This window comes from Rhinolophus ferrumequinum, chromosome 12 (assembly GCF_004115265.2).
Source record: "Rhinolophus ferrumequinum isolate MPI-CBG mRhiFer1 chromosome 12, mRhiFer1_v1.p, whole genome shotgun sequence".
Classification (NCBI taxonomy): domain Eukaryota; kingdom Metazoa; phylum Chordata; class Mammalia; order Chiroptera; family Rhinolophidae; genus Rhinolophus; species Rhinolophus ferrumequinum.
Genome location: NC_046295.1, coordinates 72,680,788 through 72,700,240, shown reverse-complemented (window position 1 = coordinate 72,700,240; position 19,453 = coordinate 72,680,788). Strand labels below are relative to the sequence as shown.

General features: G+C 42.4%; 1 protein-coding gene across 1 annotated transcript; it reads right to left on the bottom strand.

Moving 5' to 3' along the window:
- Nucleotides 1-8,228: 8,228 nt before the first annotated feature.
- On the bottom strand, nucleotides 8,229-18,616 carry LOC117032149 (olfactory receptor 1J4-like). The gene is made up of 2 exons (XM_033123427.1): nucleotides 18,120-18,616; nucleotides 8,229-9,162 (listed from the first exon to the last, which is right to left on the bottom strand). The coding sequence occupies exons 1-2, from the start codon at nucleotides 18,614-18,616 to the stop codon at nucleotides 8,229-8,231; spliced, it is 1,431 nt and encodes a 476-aa protein (XP_032979318.1).
- Between the last annotated feature and the right edge of the window lie 837 nt (nucleotides 18,617-19,453).

Here is a 19,453-nt window from a genome sequence, read left to right as displayed (position 1 = left end):
AGCAGTGAACAAGAAAGGAAGGTCCCTGCCCTCTGTGCGTGTAGAAAATGATGAGCATAGAGAGACCATTTCTGCCCAGGCCAGAGCCAAACCATAATAGTTCACTGCGGCAGAAGTAGTGGATGAGCCTCGGCAAAACTGGTACCAGTTGTTTCTGCCTTAAAGAAACACGTGAGACCCCAGTGCTGAGGCGCGTTAGGCGTTGTCACACTCCTGTGAAGCTGCCACGTCCCGCTGACCTACAGCTGTAAACTCACGAACACTCTAGAAATGGGGGCCAGTCAAAGCCTCTTGAAGCCAGAATAGCTCCCAAATCAGAATAGTGCTCAAACTGTCTTTCCTAATAATGCTGAGCTTTTGGTGAACAGTTGGGTCTGGGCTAGAACTTTACCTACATTTTCTAACTAAATGCACACATCAGCCTTACATTCCCAGATTTAAAACCTCTTTGTCGCCACGCAAGCAGTCTACCTTTCTGTCTCCTTGTACTTGTCCCCAAAGAAAGGAGAGTCTGTGAGACGGATCCTTTCAGGGACTTTGCTACACCTTTGTGTTTGCACCTTATGTCTCCCTGTTTGGCCCAAAGAAGACTGGAGAGTCAAAGACGGGTACGATTTTCCACGTGGAAAGCAACCTCAGACAGGCACAGTCGAGTGGGGACCAACAGGAGAACTCAGGGGGTTCGTAGAGGTGGGCACAGCCCCCCACCTTCCCCAGGCTAAGGAAAGCCTCTGCCTGTGGCTGCATTCCTTCCCAAACCTGCAAGGGAAGAGATTCAATGATGTGCTCTCCATCTATTCATATGCATCTAGGTTTTGTCCATTGGGGAAGTACAGACACCCTGAGACTTGTGGTGCAGCTGCCTGCAGGTAAGGGTGATTGGCTTGAATCAGTTTCCTATTGTAGTGTGTGGAATTCACAGATCTTGAGATTGACAAGCTTATCTCCTTGCTTCCCCACCTGACTAATAAAAGCTGATGCACAGGCCTGATTAGGCACCACAGCCCACAGCCCAGTCTTTGAGGCTGCCGGTCCCTTGGCCCTGGCACTTAAACTCTATTCATGGCTCCTGTCTTTTCTTAACCCTGCGCTGCCCTCCTCGCTCCCCACAACCCCTCATCGTGCTGGACGCGGCACCTCTTCACAGCTGCACTAAGAATTTGTGTTCCATGACCTATTTAGGTTTAAGATATTGGAACAGAATGACAAAAATTCCATAGGCACACAACAGTAGGGGAAGAATGACACCAACACACACACATATATATCTGTATCTATAATATATGAGATATATATAAATTGATATGTATTGTCTATAGATGTATATAGTATATAGTATATTGTCTATAGATGTACATAGTATATAGTGTGTGTGTGTGTGTGTGTGTGTGTGTATATATATATATATATATATATATATATGTATTTTCTGTAGATTAAAAGTTACCACGGGGGGTGGGAGATGAGGGTAAGGGGGATCAAATATATGGTGATGGAAGGGAAACTGACTCTGGGTGGTGAACCACCCCGTGTAATTTATGGATGATGTAATACAGAATGCACACCTGAAATCTATGTAATTTTACTAACAATTGTCACCCCAATAAATTTAAAAAATAAAATTAAAAAAAAAAGTCTTTACAACATTATTGATTACATTCCCAACTTGACTTTGTATCCCCGTGGTAGTCTTGTGGGTACTGATTGTGTTTTCTAGTCCACTCACCTTCCCCCTTATCCCCGCCTCTCCCTCCCATCTAGCGGCGCTCAGTTTTTCCTCTGTGTCCCTGAGACTGTTTCTGTAGATGCCTGATCACTGCACTGTACACTTGAAGCTGAAGCTGAACAATAATGAATGTTAACTACAATTTTATATATATACAAGAAGCGGAGTACAGCATTTGGGATAGAGGCAATGGAAATGTTATGGTTGTATGAGATGTCAGAGGGGTGGTAGATGGGGGAAGGGAGTTATCACTGTGTGAGGGATATAAATGATAAATGTTTAACTATTACATTGTTTTGTACACATGAAACTAATACAAAATAAATAAATAAATAAATAAATAAATAAATAAATAATAAATAAATAAATAAATAAATAAATGTTTCAAGTTCAACCCTAAAAAAAAAAAAAAGTTACCACGTATTAGCTACTCCATGGGGTTCAGTCCAGTACGTCTGTGTGATCAGAGCCCATGTTTTTAACCAATACACAGGAAACCTCCCTTCTGTTGGTTAGCGGGGGCCAAGCACAGTACATTATTTCAGAGTTGTGAGGACCCAAAGGTGTCCAAAATTTTCTTAGTCCCCTGCCTAGATAATTTCATTCCTTCATATTTATAAACTTACAAATTGAAAACAATTCTCAAATACATTAACTTCTATTTATGCAAGACATATTTACCAAGACCCTCTGTAAGATCCACAAGGCAAATGCAATTCTTTCCTTTTTTATACATGTGGAAACTGAGGCCAAAGAGTTAAGTAACTTTCTCAAGTTCTCACCATTATTTGATGGCGATTCGGTCCAATAACTTCACACAACATGATGCACAGAGTTTTGTTGTTATTGTTGTCATTTTCTATCTTTCTTTCTTTTTGTGGGGATATTTAATGAAAGGAAAGGGTTGCAAAATTCTGAATGACTCCTTCACACTCAGCTACATGAAAGTGATAGCAGATCTGTTTCAGGAAACAGGGACTTGCTTAGAGTTCAGTTATCTCAGCCAATGGTGCCCCAGAAGGAGGGCCCTTAAGGAAATACTTGAGGTCATGGATGCAAATCAGATGCCCTAAAACACACATGCACACCCAGCCACACTCACTGCACCAAAGCAGACACCCTCCCATTACTGAGAGGTGCCGTCTGACCCGTCCCCTTCCCAGGGAAGACAGTCAGCTGGGGCAGAGAAGCCTGTTCAGTCACAGGCAGTCACTAAACCACCACCCACACCTCATGCACATGTAACACACCCACGGGAACATACACACAGGCAACAGCAAACAATACACATTCCTGCTCTCACACGCATGTGTCACTCACAGACACAGCTCCCACGTGCACTAGCACACACTGTTGAGCAGAGGTTTGAGCCCTTCTGAGCTCGGTTCCTCGGTGAGTTCGAACCTCTTCTCCTCCAGCAGCGAGACAACACTCTCACTCCCGATGCTCAGCTCTCATCGCTCAGCTGTGGTGCAGAAATTTATGATCAAGGGTGTGAGTCAGGAGTCCCTAATCACACGCTGGGAGGCTAGTAACTTGGTCTCCACGCACTGAAACAGGGTCCAGATTGGATGTAACTCAGGAAAAAGTCAGGCTGTGAGTCACATATGTAGTACACACACATACATGCAGCCACCAAATGACATATACACAGGCATACAGTACACACACACACACACACACACACAAGCACACTCATGAGCAAAGAGTCTCATACACCACCCACGAGCCCACAGGCAGATCCATCACCAGGTGCAGATTTCCAGCTCCTCTGACCTGTACTCATCATCGGTGAGTTCAGACACCTGCTGTAGGCTGCTGCCCAGCTCCTCAGCTTCTCTCCAGGAGACTCAGTATCCAGATGAAAAGGACTATCTGTGGCCCTAGTGCTTCTAACAAACTTTCGTGTTCCTTAACCAGCTCCAGAGAAGTGAGTCTAAAGAAAACAGTTAATTAGTAATGAGAGGACTGAAACAAAGTCCCCAGGCTTCTGGCTAATTTCTTCCTGTCCTTTGGGGAGCTGCGTGTCCAAGAGCCAAAGATCTGGGGTCCCAGGAAATGGTGTCCCTGATGCCAGCTGTGACCTGGACGCCTGTGTTCTTTGGCATTGTTCCAGCTGGGACATAAAAGACTTTTCAACTTTTTATTTTGAAATGATTCTAAAGATAGAGTTGAGTTGTAAACATGACATGAAGAATTCCTGGGCAGGCTTCACCCAGATTCCCTAATGGGTAACATTTTACTCTGTTTACCTTCTCTATGTTTGTATGTATGGATGTACGGATGTATAACTCAGGCTTGGATTTATGGCCGATGTACCACAGTGCATATCATCAGAAGGCATGACACCAATTTTTGCACTTACTAGTGTTTCTTGTCCTTGATCAATTGACTACAGTGGTGTCTGCCAGGTTCTCTACTGTAAAGTTACTGTTTTAACCTTGAAATTAATAGGTATCATTTGGGTAGGTATTTTGAGACTATACAAGTTACCTTTGTTCTTCAAATAATTTCACCCACTGTGTTTAACATCCGCTGGTGATTTTTGTGTGACAAAGTTATTGCAAATGTGGAGGCCAAATGCTGGTTTTCTAATTCTAACGTTTCTTCTATTAATACATTAATTAGTTGCATTCTCCTGTAAGAAGGATCTTTCCCTAATCCCCACTCATGAACACCTCTATTCCTATTTCTACATTAATACCACTACTAATGACCCACTAACTGCAGCTCAAAGCTTTGTTCCCAGGAGTTTTTTATTTTATTGTGAGAGCATGTAGACAAAATCTGGGTTCAAGAATAACTTAGCTTAGTTATTTTAGTTTCCCCTTAAGTCTAATAATGGTATTGATTTTCAATGTACTTAGGTTCACTTGTTTTCTTTTATTCTCTTTTACTTTATTCACCACCTCTTCTCCTTAATTTAGGTGGTAATAGGTCACATGATCAAAACTATGCCAACAAATGTACTCATCACCCCATCTTTTCTACCCAGTCCCACCCACCTCCTGTAGGAGAGCAGTCTCACTAGTTTCTGATTTATTCTTCTTGTGTTTCTTTTACGTAAAATGGACGAATACATGTATATTTTTTATTCCCCCTTCATTTATACACAAAAGGTCGTGTGCTGTAGATTGTGTTTTTTCCCATTTAACAATATGTCCTGGAAATCCCTCCATATTGATTCGTAGATATCTTTGCTGTTTTTTTCACAGTTGCAAAGTACTCAAGTGCGTTGCTGTCCCACAGAGTTTCCTTCAGGGGACCTAGAATGAGATGGTGGTGATGAATGTACTAAATGCCACTGAATTGATACCTCAAATGGTTAAATCGGTCAATTTCATGTTATGCATATGTTACTACATTTTAAAAAATGTAAAGGGAAGGCAGGAAGTAACCTCTACAGAAAAGCATAAAATAATAATAATGTATGATTAATAAGTTAATAGATGGGGAATATAATAACAAAATATATATTTAATCAAAAGGGAGAGACAGAAGTGAGAATAATTACGAAAATGTCTCAAATAGAAAACGTATACCGTGTTTCCCTAAAATAAGACCTAGTTGGACCATCAGCTGTAATTCATCTTTTGGAGCAAAATTTAATATAAGACGTGGTCTTATTTTAATATAAGACCGGGACTTATATAACATAACATAACATAACATAACATAACATAACATAACATAACATAACATAACATGAAAGTAAAGGGTTGCAAAATTCTGAATGACTCCTTCACACTCAGCTACATGAAAGTGATAGCAGGTCTGTTTCAGGAAACAGGGACTTGCTTAGAGTTCAGTTATCTCAGCCAATGGTGCCCCAGAAGGAGGGCCCTTAAGGAAATACTTGAGGTCATGGATGCAAATCAGATGCCCTAAAACACACATGCACACCCAGCCACACTCACTGCACCAAAGCACACACCGTCCCATTACTGAGAGGTGCCGTCTGACCCGTCCCCTTCCCAGGGAAGACAGTCAGCTGGGGCAGTGAAGCCTGTCTGTCAAAGGCAGTCACTAAGCCACCACCCACACCTCATGCACGTGGTAATGTACCCACGGGAACATACACACAGGCAACAGCAAACAATACACATTCCTGCTCTCACACGCATGTGTCACTCACAGACACAGCTCCCACATGCACTAGCACACACTGCTAAGCTGAGGTTTGAGCCCTTCTGAGCTCGGTTCCTTGGTGAGATCGGGCTTCTTCTCCTCCAGCAGCGAAACAGTCTCACTCCCGATGCTCAGCTCTCATCGCTCAGCTGTGATGCAGAAATTTATGACCATGGGTGTGAGTCAGGAGTCCCTAATCACACGCTGGGAGGCTGGTAACTTGGTCTCCACGCACTGAAACAGGGTCCCGACTGGATGTAAGTCCAGAAATAGTCAGGCTGTGAGTCACATATGTAGTACACACACATACATGCAGCCACCAACTGACATGTACACAGGCATACAGTACACACACACACACACACACACACACACACAAGCACACTCACGAGCACAGAGTCTCATACACCACCCACGAGCCCACAGGCAGATCCATCGCCAGGTGCAGATTTCCAGCTCCTCTGACCTGTACTCATCATCGGTGAGTTCAGACACCTGCTCCAGGCTGCTGCCCAGCTCCTCAGCTTCTCTTCAGGAGACTCAGTATCCAGACAAATAGAAGAACTAATGTGGCCCTATACAAATAAATGTGCTCATCTGCTCGTCTTTTCTACTTATTCCCACCTACCTCCTGTAGGACAGTAGTCTCACTAGTTTCTGATTTATTCTTCTTGTGTTTCTTTTACATAAAATGGACGAATACATGTATATTTTTTATTTCCCCTTCATTGTTACACAAAAGGTAGCATGCTATAGATTGCATATTTTTCCATTTCACAATATGTCCTTGAAATCCCTCTATATTGATTCATAGTTATCTTTGCTGTTTTTTTCACAGTTGCAAAGTACTCAATTGCGTTGATGTCCCACAGAGTTTCCTTCAGGGGACCTAGAATGAGATGGTGGTGATGAATGTACTAAATGCCGCTGAATTGATACCTCAAATGGTTAAAAAGACTAATTTCATGTTATGCATATTATACTACATATTAAAAAATTTAAAGAGGAAGCAAGAAGTAATCACTACACAAAGCACTGAAAAGTCATAAAATAATAATGTATGATTAATAAGTTAATAGATGGGGAATATAATAACAAAATATATATTTAATCAAAAGGGAGAGATAGAAGTGAGAATAATTATGAAAATGTCTCAAATAGAAAATATATACGGTATTTCACCAAAAATAAGACCTAGCTGGACCATCACCTCTAATGCATCTTTTGGAGCAAATATTAATATAAGACCCGATCTTATTTTAATATAATATAAGATCGGGTCTTATATAATAAAATACAATATAATGTTATATAATAGAATATAATACCAGGCCTTATATTAATTATTGCTCCAAAAGGTGCATTAGAGCTGATGGTCCGGCTAGGTCTTATTTTCGGGGAAACACAGTAGTAATATTGAAAATATAAATTAAAATATATCATGATTGCATTCAATGTTAGTAGATTAAATTCTCCAGAAATATAATAATTGTTGATTACATAAAAACATCAAAATCCGCCTTTTCACTATTAACAGTGGACACCTCACAGATATAAGGACGTAGAAAGGTTTAAAGTAAAATAATGGAAAAGGAATATTTTGCACATACTAGTCACAAGAAACTTGCATCTTTACTGTCTATACTATACTAGTATCTATAGATGTAGATAAAGATATCAACTTTCTATACTACTATCAGAAGAAATAGATGAAAGTTTCATTTAGGACCCATTGCTAGTGATAATAAGAAAATATTTTCTAATTATAAATGCAGTGGTGTGCTGCTAAATGTATTTTTAAACTTCTCAGTTTTTTTTTTTTTTTTTTTGCTTTTTTTACAAGCCTTGCTTTGTAGCACTTGCCCATGTCCCTTGGGCATTGTAGTTACTGCCCAAGTCCATTGTAATTATTCTTATCGTGGATGATTTCAGTCTACAAACATGACGTCATTGAATGTGAGTTGCAGAGACAGGCACACAATCAGTTCAAAGCCAATGAAAGCCAGCTTCAGCTCACCACTGCAATATTGTGACGCCAAATCGGTGTGTCCTGAATAACATACTATAAACAAAATATAAGCAAAAATTGACATATTACAAGGAGAAAAAGACAAATCCAAATTTTAATTGTGACATGTTTGCATAGGGTTTTGCACATATTTCAAAAGAGATGAATAGGCAACAACATTAATTAGGGATACAGAATTATCACCAATCCAAGTAGCAAACTTGTCCTAGTTGACATATTCACAGCACTACATATGACAGCAGAATGCATGTTCTATTGAAGTTATATGGAGATGTCGACCTCGCAATCATCTTAGGAGAGATAGCTCGCTGTGCTCATGACTGCGATGTGAGGATTTAGTGATTGTCACTTGAAGAAGTTAGTCCTATTGACAAACACACGTAGGGCCTGTTTTATGTCTCTGTTCCTCAGGCTATAGATGAAGGGATTCAGCATGGGTGTAACTGCTGTGTACATGACTGAAGCAATTATGTCTTTGGAGTCCCACGATGAAGAGAAAAAGTAAACGCTTGCGAGAGTCCCGTAATAAAACGATACCACAAAGAGATGGGAGCCACAGGTAGAAAAGGCTTTCAAGAGTCTCTTTGTGGTAGGGACCCTCAGGATGATAGTCCCTATACAGATATATGAGCATAAGACACTCCCCAAAGGCACGATTAAAAGTATTCCTCCCTCAGTGAAGAGGACCAGCTCATTGACGGAGATGTCCGAGCAGCTCAGCTTCAGGAGCACAGTGAGGTCACAGAAAAAGTGGTTGATGGTACTGTCAGCGCAGAAGGACAGTCGGACCAAGAGGAGGGTGTGCAAGAGGGCATGGACAAAGGAGACAACCCAGGAGCCAGCCACCAGCGTCACACACAGCTCCTCCCTCATGATGCTGGGGTAGTGTAGAGGGTGACAGACGGCCACGTACCTGTCATACGCCATCACCGCTAGAAGGAGATTGTCAAAAGCACCAAAAACTATGAAAACATACAACTGAAAAATGCACCCTACATAGGGGATGGATTGGTCCTGAGTCAGCATGTCCATGAGCATCTTAGGGACGGTGACAGATGAAACAGCAACGTCAGAGCAGGCCAAGTGGCTGAGGAAGAAGTACATGGGCGTGTGCAGGCGAGCGTCCAGCCTGATGAGCAGGATAAGGAGCAGGTTCCCCAGCACCGTGGTCAGGTACATGGCCAGGAACAGGGCGAAGAACGCGCCCTGCTGCTCGGGCCGGATGGGGAGCCCCCGCAGGAGGAAGTGGGACACGCTGCTCTGGTTCTCAGGCCTCATGCTGCCCTGTGTCTGCTGGGGATGGAGGAGGTTTGGGAATCTCAGGAACCTAGAAAGGATGACAGGACGATCACATCTCGTGGTCCTGCTCTGGGAAAACCATGAACGTGTAAGTCCCCTCTGTTAATTCCTCGCTCCTGTGGACACAGGCGCCTTTGCTCCATCCCAGTCTGGCTCCAGGAAAACATCACACCCTAATCAGCCAACAAGACGTCATGGCGCAGAAGCAAGAGGGCGTTCAGAGTTTCCTTCAGCCATTATTTATGGAACCTCGAGTCTGTGTCGGGACCTCTACCAGGACTGAGGTGCAGCAGTGAACAAGAAAGGAAGGTCCCTGCCCTCTGTGCGTGTAGAAAATGATCAGCATAGAGAGACCATTTCTGCCCAGGCCAGAGCCAAACCATAATAGTTCACTGCGGCAGAAGTAGTGGATGAGCCTCGGCAAACTGGTACCAGTTGTTTCTGCCTTAAAGAAACACGTGAGACCCCAGTGCTGAGGCGTGTTAGGCGTTGTCACACTCCTGTGAAGCTGCCGCGTCCCGCTGACCTACAGCTGTAAACTCACGAACACTCTAGAAATGGGGGCCAGTCAAAGCCTCTTGAAGCCAGAATAGCTCCCAAATCAGAATCGTCCTCAAACTGTCTTTCCTAATAATGCTGAGCTTTTGGTAAACAGTTGGGTCTGGGCTAGAACTTTACCTACATTTTCTAACTAAATGCACACATCAGCCTTACATTCCCAGATTTAAAACCTCTTTGTCGCCACGCAGCAGTCTACCTATCTGTCTCCTTGTACTTGTCCCCAAAGAAAGGAGAGTCTGTGAGAGGGATCCTTTCAGGGACTTTGCTACACCTTTGTGTTTGTATCTTATGTCTCCCTGTTTGGCCCAAAGAAGACTGGAGAGTCAAAGACGGGTACGATTTTCCACGTGGAAAGAAACCTCAGACAGGCACAGTAGAGTGGGGACCAACAGGAGAACCCAGGGGGTTCGTAGAGGTGGGCACAGCCCCCCACCTTCCCCAGGCTAAGGAAAGCCTCTGCCTGTGGCTGCATTCCTTCCAAAACCTGCAAGGGAAGAGATTCAATGATGTGCTCTCCATCTATTCATATGCATCTAGGTTTTGTCCATTGGGGAAGTACAGACACCCTGAGACTTGTGGTGCAGCTGCCTGCAGGTAAGGGTGATTGGCTTGAATCAGTTTCCTATTGTAGTGTGTGGAATTCACAGATCTTGAGATTGACAAGCTTTATCTCCTTTGCTTCCCCACCTAACTAATAAAAGCTGATGTAGAGGCCCGATTAGGCACCACAGCCCACAGCCCAGTCTTTGAGGCTGCCGGTCCCTTGGCCCTGGCACTTAAACTCTATTCATGGCTACTGTCTTTTCTTAACCCTGCGCTGCCCTCCTCGCTCCCCACAACCCTCATCGTGCTGGACGCGGCACCTCTTCACAGCTGCACTAAGAATTTGTGTTCTTTGACCTATTTAGGTTTAAGATATTGGAACAGAAATGACAAAAATTCCATAGGCACACAACAGTAGGGGAAGAATGACACCAACACAAACACATATATATCTGTATCTATAATATATGAGATATATATAAATTGATATGTATTGTCTATAGATGTATATAGTATATAGTATATTGTCAAAAATGTACATAGTATATAGTGTGTGTGTGTGTGTGTGTGTGTGTGTGTGTGTGTATATATATGTATTTTCTGTAGATTAAAAGTTACCACGGGGGGTGGGAGATGAGGGTAAGGGGGATCAAATATATGGTGATGGAAGGGGAACTGACTCTGGGTGGTGAACACACAGTGTAATTTATGGATGATGTGATACAGAATTGCAAACCTGAAATCTATGTAATTTTACTAACAATTGTCACCCCAATAAATTTAAAAAATAAAATTAAAAAAAAAAAAAGTCTTTACAACATTATTGATTACATTCCCCAAATTGACTTTTGTATCCCCGTGGTAGTCTTGTGGGTACTGATTGTGTTTTCTAGTCCACTCACCTTCCCCCTTATCCCCGCCTCTCCCTCCCATCTAGCGGCCCTCAGTTTTTCCTCTGTGTCCCTGAGACTGTTTCTGTAGATGCCTGATCACTGCACTGTACACTTGAAGCTGAAGCTGAACAATAATGAATGTTAACTACAATTTTATATATATACAAGAAGCGGAGTACAGCATTAGGGATAGAGGCAATGGAAATATTATGGTTGTATGAGATGTCAGAGGGGTGGTAGATGGGGGAAGGGAGTTATCACTGTGTGAGGGATATAAATGATAAATGTTTAACTATTACATTGTTCTGTACACCTGAAACTAATACAAAATAAATAAATAAATAAATAAATAAATAAATGTTTCAAGTTCAACCCTAAAAAAAAAAAAAGTTACCACGTATTAGCTACTCCATGGGGTTCAGTCCAGTACGTCTGTGTGATCAGAGCCCATGTTTTTAACCAATACACAGGAAACCTCCCTTCTGTTGGTTAGCGGGGGCCAAGCACAGTACATTATTTCAGAGTTGTGAGGACCCAAAGGTGTCCAAAATTTTCTTAGTCCCCTGCCTAGATAATTTCATTCCTTCATATTTATAAACTTTAAAACTGAAAAAAATTCTCAAATACATTAACTTCTATTTATACAAGAAATATTTACCAAGACCCTCCGTAAGATCCACAAGGCAAATGCAATTCTTTCCTTTTTTATACATGTGGAAACTGAGGCCAAAGAGTTAAGTAACTTTCTCAAGTTCTCACCATTATTTGATGGCGATTCGGTCCAGTAACTTCACACAACATGATGCACAGAGTTTTGTTGTTATTGTTGTCATTTTCTATCTTTCTTTCTTTTTGTGGGGATATTTAATGAAAGGAAAGGGTTGCAAAATTCTGAATGACTCCTTCACACTCAGCTATATGAAAGTGATAGCAGGTGTATTTCAGGAAACAGGGACTTGCTTAGAGTTCAGTTATCTCAGCCAATGATGCCCCACAAGGAGGGCCCTTAAGGAAATACTTGAGGTCATGGATGCAAATCAGATGCCCCAAAACACACATGCACACGCAGCCACACTCACTGCACCAAAGCAGACACCCTCCCATTACTGAGAGGTGCCGTCTGACCCATCCCCTTCCCAGGGAAGACAGTCAGCTGGGGCACAGAAGCCTGTTCAGTCACAGGCAGTCACTAAATCACCACCCACACCTCATGCACGTGGTGACGCACCCACGGTGACATACACATAGGCAACAGCAAACAATACACATTCCTGCTCTCACACACGTGTGTGTCACTCACAGACACAGCTCCCACGTGCACTAGCACACACTGCTGAGCTGAGGTTTGAGCCCTTCTAAGCTCGGTTCCTTGGTGAGTTCGAACCTCTTCTCCTCCAGCAGCGAGACAACACTCTCACTCCCGATGCTTTGCCCTCATCGCTCAGCTGTGGTGCAGAAATTTATGATCAAGGGTGTGAGTCAGGAGTCCCTAATCACACGCTGGGAGGCTAGTAACTTGGTCTCCACGCACTGAAACAGGGTCCAGATTGGATGTAACTCAGGAAATAGTCAGGCTGTGAGTCACACATGTAGTACACACACATACATGCAGCAACCAAATGACATATACACAGGCATACAGTACACACACACACACACACACACACACACACAAGCACACTCATGAGCAAAGAGTCTCATACACCACCCACGAGCCCACAGGCAGATCCATCACCAGATGCAGATTTCCAGCTCCTCTGACCTGTACTCATCATCGGTGAGTTCAGACACCTGCTCCAGGCTGCTGCCCAGCTCCTCAGCTTCTCTCCAGGAGACTCAGTATCCAGATGAAAAGGACTATCTGTGGCCCTAGTGCTTCTAACAAACTTTCGTGTTCCTTAACCAGCTCCAGAGAAGTGTCTAAAGATAGCAGTTAATTAGTAATGAGAGGACTGAAACAAAGTCCCCAGGCTTCTGGCTAATTTCTTCCTGTCCTTTGGGGAGCTGCGTGTCCAAGAGCCAAAGATCTGGGGTCCCAGGAAATGGTGTCCCTGATGCCAGCTGTGACCTGGACGCCTGTGTTCTTTGGCATTTTTCCAGCTGGGACATAAAAGACTTTTCAACTTTTTATTTTGAAATGATTCTAAAGATAGAGTTGAGTTGTAAACATGACATGAAGAATTCCTGGGCAGGCTTCACCCAGATTCCCTAATGGGTAACATTTTACTCTGTTTACCTTCTCTATGTTTGTTTGTATGGATGTATGGATGTATAACTCAGGCTTAGATTTATGGCCGATGTACCACAGTGCTTATCATCAGAAGGCATGACACCAATTTTTGCACTTACTAGTGTTTCTTGTCCTTGATCAATTGACTACAGTGGTGTCTGCCAGGTTCTCTACTGTAAAGTTACTGTTTTAACCTTGAAATTAATAGGTATCATTTGGGTAGGTATTTTGAGACTATACAAGTTACCTTTTTTCTTTAATAATTACACCCACTGTGTTTAACATCCACTGGTGATTTTTGTGTGACAAAGTTATCGCAAATGTGGAGGCCAAATGCTGGTTTTCTAATTCTAACGTTTCTTCTATTAATACATTTATTAGTTGCATTCTCCTGTAAGAAGATCCTAATCCCCACTCATGAACACCACTATTCCTATTTCTACATTAATACCACTACTAATGACCCACTAACTGCAGCTCAAAGCTTTGTTCCCAGGAGTTTTTTATTTTATTGTGAGAGCATGTAGACAAAATCTGGGTTCAAGAATAACTTAGCTTAGTTATTTTAGTTTCCCCTTAAGTCTAATAATGGTATTGATTTTCAATGTACTTAGGTTCACTTGTTTTCTTTTATTCTCTTTTACTTTATTCACCACCTCTTCTCCTTAATTTAGGTGGTAATAGGTCACATGATCAAAACTATGCCAACAAATGTACTCATCACCCCATCTTTTCTACCCAGTCCCACCCACCTCCTGTAGGAGAGCAGTCTCACGAGTTTCTGATTTATTCTTCTTGTGTTTCTTTTACGTAAAATGGACGAATACATGTATATTTTTTATTCCCCCTTCATTTATACACAAAAGGTCGTGTGCTGTAGATTGTGTTTTTTCCCATTTAACAATATGTCCTGGAAATCCCTCCATATTGACTCATAGATATCTTTGCTGTTTTTTTCACAGTTGCAAAGTACTCAAGTGCGTTGCTGTCCCACAGAGTTTCCTTCAGGGGACCTAGAATGAGATGGTAGTGATGAATGTACTAAATGCCACTGAATTGATACCTCAAATGGTTAAATCGGTCAATTTCATGTTATGCATATGTTACTACATTTTTAAAAATTTAAAGGAAAGGCAGGAAGTAACCTCTACAGAAAAGTATAAAATAATAATAATGTATGATTAATAAGTTAATAGATGGGGAATATAATAACAAAATATATATTTAATCAAAAGGGAGAGATAGAAGTGAGAATAATTACGAAAATGTCTCAAATAGAAAACGTATACCGTGTTTCCCTAAAATAAGACCTAGTTGGACCATCAGCTGTAATTCATCTTTTGGAGCAAAATTTAATATAAGATGTGGTCTTATTTTAATATAAGACCGGGACTTATATAACATAACATAACATAACATAACATAACATAACATAACATAACATAACATAACATATGAAAGAAAAGGGTTGCAAAATTCTGAATGACTCCTTCACACTCAGCTACATGAAAGTGATAGCAGATCTGTTTCAGGAAACAGGGACTTGCTTAGAGTTCAGTTATCTCAGCCAATGGTGCCCCAGAAGGAGGGCCCTAAAGGAAATACTTAAGGTCATGGATGCAAATCAGATGCCCCAAAACACACATGCACACCCAGCCACACTCACTGCACCAACAGCACACACCATCCCATTACTGAGAGGTGCCGTCTGACCCGACCCCTTCCCGGGGAAGACAGTCAGCTGGGGCAGTGAAGCCTGTGTGTCACAGGCAGTCACTAAGCCACCACCCACACCCCTTGCACGTGGTAAGGTACCCACGGGAACATACACACAGGCAACAGCAAACAATACACATTCCTGCTCTCACAAGCGTGTGTCACGCACAGACACAGCTCCCACATGCACTAGCACACACTGCTGAGCTGAGGTTTGAGTCCTTCTGAGCTCGGTTCCTTGGTGAGTTCGGCCTCTTCTCCTCCAGCAACCAGACAACACTCTCATCCCGATGCTCAGCTCTCATCGCTCAGCTGTGATGCAGAAATTTATGACCATGGGTGTGAGTCAGGAGTCCCTAATCACACGCTGGGAGGCTGGTAACTTGGTCTCCACGCACTGAAACAGGGTCCCGATTGGATGTAAGTCAGGAAATAGTCAGGCTGTGAGTCACATGTGTAGTACACACACATACATGCAGCCACCAACTGACATGTACACAGGCATACAGTACACACACACACACACACACACACACACAAGCACACTCACAAGCACAGAGTCTCATACACCACCCACGAGCCCACAGGCAGATCCATCGCCAGGTGCAGATTTCCAGCTCCTCTGACCTGTACTCATCATCGGTGAGTTCAGACACCTGCTCCAGGCTGCTGCCCAGCTCCTCAGCTTCTCTTCAGGAGATTCAGTATCCAGACAAATAGAAGAACTAATGTGGCCCTATACAAATAAATGTGCTCATCTGCTCGTTTTTTCTACTTATCCCCACCTACGTCCTGTAGGACAGTAGTCTCACTAGTTTCTGATTTATTCTTCTTGTGTTTCTTTTACATAAAATGGACAAATACATGTATATTTTTTATTTCCCCTTCATTGTTACACAAAAGGTAGCATGCTATAGATTGCATATTTTTCCATTTCACAATATGTCCTGAAAATCCCTCTATATTGATTCATAGTTATCTTTGCTGTTTTTTTCACAGTTGCAAAATATTCAATTGCGTTGATGTCCCACAGAGTTTCCTTTAGAGGACCTAGAATGAGATGGTTGTGATGAATGTACTAAATGCCGCTGAATTGATACCTCAAATGGTTAAAAAGACCAATTTCATGTTATGCATATTATACTACATTTTTAAAAATTTAAAGAGGAAGCAAGAAGTACTTTCTACATAAAGCACAGAAGAGTCATACAATAATAATAATAGTTAGTTAATAGTTAAAGTTATACAATAATAATAATGTATGATTAATAAGTTAATAGATGGGTAATATAATAACAAAACATCTATTTAATCAAAAGGGAGACATAGAAGTGAGAATAATTATGAAAATGACTCAAATAGGAAACATATACCGTATTTCACCAAAAATAAGACCTAGCTGGATCTTCAGCTGTTATGCATCTTTTGGAGCAAAAATTAATATAAGATGTGGTCTTATTTTAATATAATATAAGACCGGGTCTTATAATATAACATATCATAACATATCATAACATAATATAATACCAGGTCTTATATTAATTATTGCTCCAAAAGACACATTAGAGCTAATGGTTGGCTGAATCTTATTTTGGGGAAAACATGGTAGTAATATGGAAGATATAAATTCAAACATATTCTGATTGCATTTAAGGTTATTAGATCAAATTGTCCAAAATATAATAATTGTTGATTTACATAAAAACATCAAATTCCACCTTTACACTATTATATTAACATTGGACACCTCTCAGATATAAGGACATAGAAAGGTTCAAAGTAAAATAATGGAAAACGAATATTTTGCACATACTAGTAACAAGAAACGTGCATCTCCACTGTCTATACTATACTAGTCCCTATAGATGTAGATATAGATATCAAGTATCAATACTGTTATCAGAAGAAATAGATGAGATGTTCATGTCGGACCCATTGCTAGAGATGATGAGAAATATCTCCTAGTTATAAATGCAGTGCTGTGCAGCTAAATGTAGTTTTTCAACTTCTCTCTGTTGTTTTTTTAAGCCTTGCTTTGTAGCACTTGCCCATGTCCCTTGGGCATTGTAATTATTGTCCATATACGTTGTAATTATTCTCATCATGGCTGATTTCAGTCCACCAACGTGATGTCACTGAATGTGAGTTGGGAAGACAGGCACAAAATCAGCTGAAAGCCAATGACAGAACGCTTCAGCTCACCACTGCAATATTGTGATGCCAAATCGTGTGTCCTGAATAACATACTATAAACAATATATAAGCAATAACTGACATATCGCAAAGGAGAAAAAGACAAATCCACATTTACAATTGTGACATGTTTTGCATAGGATTATGTACATGTCTTATAAGAGATGAACAAACAAAACATTAATTAGGGATAAAGAATTATCACCAATCCAAGGAGCAAACGTGCCTGAGTTGACATATTCACAGCACTACATATGAATAGAATGCATGTTCTATTGAAGTTATATGCAGATGTCGACCTCGCAATCATCTTAGGAGAGATAGCTCTCTGTGCTCATGACTGCGATGTGAGGATTTAGTGATTGTCACTTGAAGAAGTTAGCCCTATTGACAAACACACGTAGGGCCTGTTTTATGTCTCTGTTCCTCAGGCTATAGATGAAGGGATTCAGCATGGGTGTAACTGCTGTGTACATGACTGAAGCAATTATGTCTTTGGAATCCCACGATGAAGAGAAAAAGTAAACGCTTGCGAGTGTCCCGTAATAAAACGATACCACAAAGAGATGGGAGCCACAGGTAGAAGAGGCTTTCAAGAGTCTCTTCGTGGTGGGGACCCTCAGGATGATAGTCCCTATACAGATATAGGAGCTTAAGACACTCCCCAAAGGCAAGATGAAAAGTATTCCTCCCTCAGTGAAGAGGACCAGCTCATTGAGGGAGCTGTCCGAGCAGCTCAGCTTCAGGAGCACAGTGAGCTCACATAAAAAGTGGTTGATGGTACTGTCAGCACAGAAGGACAGTCGGACCAATAGGAGGGTGTGCAAGAGGGCATGGACAAAGGAGACAACCCAGGTGCCAGCCACCAGCGTCACACACAACTCCTCCCTCATGATGCTGGGGTAGTGTAGAGGGTGACAGACGGCCACGTACCTGTCATATGCCATCACCGCTAGAAGGAGATTGTCAAAAGTACCAAAAACTATGAAAAGATACAACTGAAAAATGCACCCTGCATAGGGGATGGATTGGTCCTGAGTCAGCATGTCCATGAGCATCTTAGGGACGGTGACAGATGAAACAGCAACGTCAGAGCAGGCCAAGTGGCTGAGGAAGAAGTACATGGGCGTGTGCAGGCGAGCGTCCAGCCTGATGAGCAGGATAAGGAGCAGGTTCCCCAGCACCGTGGTCAGGTACATGGCCAGGAACAGGGAGAAGAACGCGCCCTGCTGCTCGGGCCGGATGGGGAGCCCCCGCAGGAGGAAGTGGGACACGCTGCTCTGGTTCTCAGGCCTCATGCTGCCCTGTGTCTGCTGGGGCTGGAGGAGGTTTGGGAATCTCAGGAACCTAGAAAGGATGACAGGACCATCACATCTCGTGATCCTGCTCTGGGAAAACCATGAACTTGTAAGTCCCCTCTGTTAATTCCTCACTCCTGTGGACACAGGCACCTTTGCTCCATCCCAGTCTGGCTCCAGGTAAACATCACACCCTAATCAGCCAACAAGACGTCATGGCGCAGAAGCAAGAGGGCGTTCAGAGTTTCCTTCAGCCATTATTTATGGAACCTCGAGTCTGTGTCGGGACCTCTACCAGGACTGAGGTGCAGCAGTGAACAAGAAAGGAAGGTCCCTGCCCTCTGTGCGTGTAGAAAATGATGAGCATAGAGAGACCATTTCTGCCCAGGCCAGAGCCAAACCATAATAGTTCACTGCGGCAGAAGTAGTGGATGAGCCTCGGCAAACTGGTACCAGTTGTTTCTGCCTTAAAGAAACACGTGAGACCCCAGTGCTGAGGCGCGTTAGGCGTTGTCACACTCCTGTGAAGCTGCCGCGTCCCGCTGACCTACAGCTGTAAACTCACGAACACTCTAGAAATGGGGGCCAGTCAAAGCCTCTTGAAGCCAGAATAGCTCCCAAATCAGAATCGTCCTCAAACTGTCTTTCCTAATAATGCTGAGCTTTTGGTGAACAGTTGGGTCTGGGCTAGAACTTTACCTACATTTTCTAACTAAATGCACACATCAGCCTTACATTCCCAGATTTAAAACCTCTTTGTCGCCACGCAGCAGTCTACCTATCTGTCTCCTTGTACTTGTCCCCAAAGAAAGGAGAGTCTGTGAGACGGATCCTTTC

What these genes read in the sequence shown, in the direction of transcription:
- LOC117032149 (XM_033123427.1), bottom strand. Translation starts at nt 18,616, where the DNA reads ATGAGGCCTGAGAACCAGAGCAGCGTGTCCCACTTCCTCCTGCGGGGG. An exon ending in ACCCTCCTATTGGTCCGACT is followed by an intron (nt 9,163 to 18,119) that starts GTCCTTCTGTGC and finishes GACACAGGGCAG; the next exon opens with CATGAGGCCTGAGAACCAGA.